This window comes from Cyrtonyx montezumae, unplaced genomic scaffold, assembly GCF_038088225.1.
Source record: "Cyrtonyx montezumae isolate F1298 unplaced genomic scaffold, pur_monq_1.0 scaffold_10, whole genome shotgun sequence".
In the NCBI taxonomy this organism is placed as follows: Eukaryota; Metazoa; Chordata; class Aves; order Galliformes; family Odontophoridae; genus Cyrtonyx; species Cyrtonyx montezumae.
This window is the reverse complement of record NW_027071826.1, coordinates 43,667,478-43,673,607: the sequence shown is the minus strand read 5'-3', so window position 1 is coordinate 43,673,607 and position 6,130 is coordinate 43,667,478. Positions and strand designations below refer to the sequence as shown.

Sequence of the window (6,130 nt, the reverse complement as noted above, 5' to 3'; positions counted from 1 at the left end):
CTTAATTTTCATCTATCCCTTGTATTGCTTAATGCTGCTCCAGGAGTTGTTGTAAGTTGTTCCACTTGCTCTTTCATGCACAAAGCATGTTGTGTCCCTCTTCTCCTTCTCCTGAGTTGATAGTCCCCATTTTATCTTTCTCATCACTGGAACTGTATATTCGAGGCTGTTCTTTCTTCTAGGCAGAGATTCCAGTGCATCCTCAGGCACAGCATTTACATGCCTCCATAGTTTACCTTTGCTTAGGGTTCCCTTCCTTGTTTCCTTGCCTCCTTGCTTTTTCATGCCAAGACCAAAGTCTGTCCCTTCCTTTGCTTCTTTTTCTTTTCTTTTCTTTTCTTTTTTTTCTCTAATTTTTATGCCACATGGCCATTTGCTTTTCCCTTCCGCAGAATGAGCAGGAGAATAATTATTTCCCAGTTTACCTGGGAGGGAGGTTCAGAGAATTTGTCACTCACCAAGTTAGTCATGAATTCATGAGTAGTGCTGCATTGGGAAGCCTAATGGATTTGGTGGAGAAGAGAGAAATGTGCAGTAAACCACCTGGGCCTCACTGGGAAGCAGAAAAACCTGGAAACTGGGAAAAGGAAGTTTTCTGAGGAGCCAAAAATCAGACAGTGAAGTGACAATTTGTCAGTAGGAAGCTGGAAGGAGTTCAGGCAGATTTTTATCAGCAGGAAGTAAGAAGTTACCGGTGTTCCTCAGAGACAAGTAAGTGCTCACTTCTGACTGGGAGGTAAATTAGTTGTTCCTGTTCTTTAAAAGAAATGTGGATGAGAAAAGCAGCCTTATCTGCAGAAATCCTATGCCGTTACCCAGTTGCTTCTGTTACAAGTAAGAAACAACTGTTACTGAATTGTCCAAACTGTGAAGTGTGGAAAAACTCATTTTTATTCTTGAACTATTCCCTCTTCTGTCCCAAGAACAGTCATTCGTGAATTGTGTGAAAACTGTCATTATGCAAACTACTATCAGGTCTGTGGTAGCTTGTTCAAAGTACAGCTGCATGATAACTTAGAGCTTGTAGATTGGCAACAGTGCAATTACAGTTTTTTTTGAGATTTATGTATGTTCCTGTGGGCACTAAGATATGAGACTGACTGGCTTAGGGGATTTTGGATAGTTTGTTAGTCAAGTAAAGAACTCCTAGAAATAAAGTGTGTACAGACCAAAAATTGTGGTTGCTTACTGATATCTCAATGATGGAATCAAAAGGGATATACTTGGAATGCTTTCAGAATCTGCTTTTGATATTTTTTTTTCCTCATTGAGAGAAGTATCAAAGCTCTGTAGGGGATTTGAGACTACTGTCTGGATTGACTTTTACCTGGAGGTCAAAAGTGTGTCATGGCTGACATGAAACTGGGGGAAGTGGCTGACTCAGCGGAGGTCTGTGCAGCCATCCAGAGGGATGCCTCACAAGAATCTCATGAAGCCCAAGAAAAGGAGAAATTCAGAGTCTTGCACCTTGTGATGGAAAACCCCAGGCACCAGGACATGCAATCCACCCAGCTGAAAAACAGTTCTGGAGAAAAAGATGTAGGAGTCTTGGTAGATATCAAGTTGAACATGTGCCTTTATCGCTATTCTCGGCTGCATTTGGCAAAGCGTTGCCAGCAGATCAAGAGAGGTGATCCCTCAATTCTGCATTGGTGAGGCCATACTTTGAGTGCTGTGTCCAGTTCTGAGCCCTCCACTACAGGAGAGGCTTGGATATTCTTGAAATAGCGCAACACAGGGCCAGCAAGATGCTGAAAAGCGGCTCTCCTATGAGGAGAGGATGGAAGTTGTGACTGTTCAGCCTGGAGAAGATGAAGCTCAGAAGGATCTCATCAGTGTCCACAAATACCTGAATGGAAGTTGCGAAGAAGATGAAGCCAGGCTATTTTCAGTGATTCCCAGTACTGAAACAAGAGGAAATGAGCACAAACTGGAACACAAGATATTCCATCTATTGGACAGCACTTCTGTGCTGTGCAAGTGCCTGAACGCACGTTGCCCAGAGAGGCTGTGGAGTCTCCTTCCTTGGAGATCTTCGGAAGCCACCTGGACATGGTCCTAGACGTCCCTGCTTGAGCAGGGGGTTGGACTACATGAACCCAGAAGTCCTTTTGCACTTCAACCATTTTGTGATTCTGTGGAGCTATTCAGATATGGCTGTGGTAGAGTGGCAGAAGCAAAAATTTTTCAGGGCCAGCAGGGAATGATTCAGAGAAAAAAACGAGGAGACATTCTGTAAAATGCTTAAAATTTATTAATCATCATTACTTTTTTCATAAAGAACAAACAAACAAAAAAACAGTATTCCAAAACAAAATGGAAGAAGAAAATATACCACACCCAGAAAATATGTCTAAGACTAAGAAATTGGGTAACATTAATTCTGAAAGAAATGGCCCAATAAATCAATTCTCCAAAAAAAAAAAAAACAAAATAAATAGCAATAGTACAACTTTTTAAAAGCTTTGTAGGAAAGAATTTACATATAATATTATTATTACTTTTGTTTACAAAAGTCCTTCATATGCCCCTGTTGGCTATATATATATACTTCTTCTGTAAACAGTTAACCACAAACAAACAAAAAAATTCCAAATTTTCATACAGTTTCTATGCTGATGATGTTATGTAAACAAAGAGGAGTATGCAGCAGCTTGTCATTATAGTGTCTTTCTCTCTTCTTTCTTCTCTTCTTTCTTTTCTTTCATTTCTTTCTCATGAGAATAGGCAGGGAAATGCCCTAAAAATTGTTTATAGCATTGAATTTTATAGCTTTGAGAAGATACAGCTTTTTGCAATCTAAGTTTTCCTTAATGCAGAAAAGAGAGGTACAGTTTTCTTTCTCTTAAATTTTAGCTTTTGATCTGTCTCAATGAACTGAAATTAAAATGTTCAACAATAGTTCAGTATATCAATGGAAATCTTAGATATTGTCAAGAAGTTGCAGAATGTAATGACCAGCAAAACTTGATTTCCTACAGAGTAATTTTTATTCTGTACCAGTGCAGTCTATATTGTGCCACAAAGGAAAGCCTCAAGCCAGAGAAGAATGTTGTTCTAATAAAAGACTGTGTGTTCTCAGACTTATAGTTTAGCATTTCTCATAAGACAAAATAACAAGAAATATGAAAATGATCTTATGCTGTACCTCTAAAGATGTAAAGAAAAGTCATGAAAAGCTGTATGAGATATAATGGTAGGGAAAGCTGAAATAATGTAGACAGACAAATAGAGCTTGTATGCAGAAAATACAATGTTAGTCCAAAATTGTAGCTGCTTTTGATGCTTTTTCCAAATGTTTGTTTTTATATATGTTCAACTTGTTTGGCTTCTCTTTAGTTTTAATTAGGCATTCCCTTTTTCTTGAGAGGTCTTTATCTCAGATTTTGCCTGTTTGCTGTTGTTGGTTGGCAGTGTCCTGGGGAATGCACTCAGCACCCACACAGCTGCACTGGTCCACGTAGGTGTATGAGTGATCAAGGTAGGTTCCATCACTGCATGTCAAAGTCACCTTTCTTACACTAGTCTGGATTTCCTGACAACATGAGCATTTATGTTCCATCATGTTTGCTTCTTGAGAGTACCTGTTTGCAAAATGAACAAAAGAGAAATATTCAGAAATTATGTGAGAAATACCACTGCTCCTTTCAGACGTGACTAAATATAACCAGGAGTTGTGTGTTTGCATGTGGGGATATGTCTTAATATTACCATTCTTGCAGTAGTTTGGTGACACAAAATTTGTTCCTCATTGTAAAAATGGGTAAATCTAGCTCTTCATTCTAATCTAGCAGATGTCCCTTCTCATGGCAGGAGGTTTGGAACTAGATGATTTCGAAGGTTCCTTCCAACTCAAACCATTCTATAATTCTGTGATTCATTATGACGAAGGAAAAGTGAAAAAACTAATTCAGATAATATATCAAGCCAGTCCAAAATGAGATACTAGTATGAAACAAATAACCTCACTTTTTTATAGGCAAGATCAAAACTTGGGACCGGTCACTTAACAGTCTGTTATGACCTGGTGAGTCTTGAGGCAATTAAACTAATATGGAATCACATCTGTTTAAAAATCTAGCTAGCCTAATGGGAACAGTTGATGGCTTAGTGAGTGTAAGACATTGTAGAAAATCACTAGCAATTTATTTTCTGCCAGTACTGTAACAAGTGGAAGACTGGAGTCTACAGTTATCTTTTATACCACTTACTTTGAGTAAGCATCACAGCTGCCTTCACAGTATGTCATCTCAACAGGTGCAGAAATACATCCATGGTATTTAATGACTGTGGTGGTGTTGTGCTTCTTGCAACCTGATGTTGCCACAAAACAAGATAAAATAGGTTAAAATATTTGTGTATACAGATAGATACCTATATATGATAGACAATCCTTAGCTGCAAACTGAGACGGATGGAGCTGAGATAGGAATTTGTCATGGTGTGTTTCTCTTTTAAACGCTTATGGATAAATCTTGCTCCTTGTCTTAGCACTGAAACTAAAATTCCCTTTCCTTTTTGCTGCATTGGTGTAGGATGTAGAAATAGAGAGCAGTGCTGTAGCAACTGTTCAATGCATACCCAACTCCCAGAACCATCTTCACGTTCATCCTTAAAGAGAATGAGTCTGTGGAAGTTGGAGAATAGACATAGTCTTCTCTATTTCACAGTATGGGATAGGAAAGTTCACCATATCCATATTTGCAAAGGCCCTAAATGTTCTGCTCCGTACCTGGTGGTATGGAGAGCACTGGTATCAGTTTTGGTCTCTTTACCTCTTCTGTCTTTGCTTCTGCCGTGTGGGTTGGACTCATACAGCTAACAAGGTACATACTGTGCTATTACTCAAAATTACCATTACTTACCTGTTGGTGGGATTGAGCACACTCTGCAGCAGCCATCGTCTGATAACCTGATGTTGTCCTTGAGTGGGGAAAAAGAAGATAACTCAGGTTTCATATTCACATGATAAAGCAGAGGCTTTCCCTGCGCTGTAGGATTCTCTGGTGACAGAAAATTCTGTGTATTGGCACAGAATGTGATTTCAAGCAGATCTAGGCGTTAAGGACATTTAAGTAGCTACTAATTTAGGATTTAATAAAAATCCTTTGCAAGCAGATATTGAGGGGACTAAAACTGCTTTGCTGTCATCAGAGTTCAGTAGTAAAAATTCAGAAATAAAGCTTGCAGCACACAGGATATTTTGAGGTACCAAAATCAGTGTAGATTAAGGGTTATGTTGGACGGTGTAACACCTACTGACTCCCCTGATGTCTGGGGCTGGCTCTAATCTTTTCTGAGGTGTACTAAGTGAACTGAAGTAGCTTGTTTTCCTTCACCTTTGCTCTTAACAATTGGTTTCTTAAAAAAGAAATTATAAGCCTAAATAATTCAGGAATAAAGATCCCATTATTTTCTGGTAATATTCTTGTTCCTGGACACCTGTTACTTCTAGGAATCCAAAACATTACACTGTCCCCTTTTCTGTAGTACCTTGTGCTATCTTCTTGCCTCAGTGAGGATATGTTGCCATTTTAAATTTTGATTTGTTTTTTCAACATTACATTTGATGGGGGACAGTTTCAGAGAGGATAAAATCAGAGTTACATCCTGTGTGATGCTCCTGCTAGGTATTTTCCTTGGATGTCATGCTCTTGCTACTGCTGGTGCTAATCACTGCAATCTTACAAACATGAGAGCTGGTAGACAAGTACTTACAGGCTCACACAGATCAGGGTTAAATTGGGGACAGCTTTTCTTTGAGATAACTGTGATGAACTGGCCATTGTATTTTTCACATGTGTAAGTTGTACAGTTATTACCAGGTGGGCTCCAGAATTTTCCAACCTGAAAGTAATTTAATTAAATAAAGGTGAATAAAAATCTTCTTGCATGAAAGCAAAGCAAAAATAACCAAACAACTAGTATTCTATCATTGCTGTGCCCTGCAGCATGCTTATCCTGAATAATGACCTTGAATTGCAGCTAGTAGTTGCTTATCATAATGTCATCCTACTGTCTTTTTCATTAACCAGGAAGCTACAATTTTATGTAGATACGATCATGTTTTTTTGTGTGCATGGGATAAGTGAAGACTGATTTGAGCTTTTACAGTTTTGCTGTCAGAATT

The 6,130-nt window shown here is 38.7% G+C and overlaps 1 protein-coding gene across 1 annotated transcript in view; it reads right to left on the bottom strand.

Moving 5' to 3' along the window:
- Positions 1-2,668: 2,668 nt before the first annotated feature.
- Positions 2,669-6,130, bottom strand: part of LOC136055461 (mucin-5AC-like) — a 43,412-nt gene continuing 39,950 nt past the window's right edge. Inside the window, exons 43-46 of the mRNA XM_065747219.1 lie at positions 5,719-5,847; positions 4,866-4,923; positions 4,212-4,314; positions 2,669-3,584 (exon numbers count right to left, since the gene is read on the bottom strand). Coding sequence (XP_065603291.1) covers positions 3,380-3,584; positions 4,212-4,314; positions 4,866-4,923; positions 5,719-5,847 — 495 coding nt within the window. The 3' untranslated portion in view covers positions 2,669-3,379. The remainder of the gene's footprint in view (positions 3,585-4,211; positions 4,315-4,865; positions 4,924-5,718; positions 5,848-6,130) is intronic.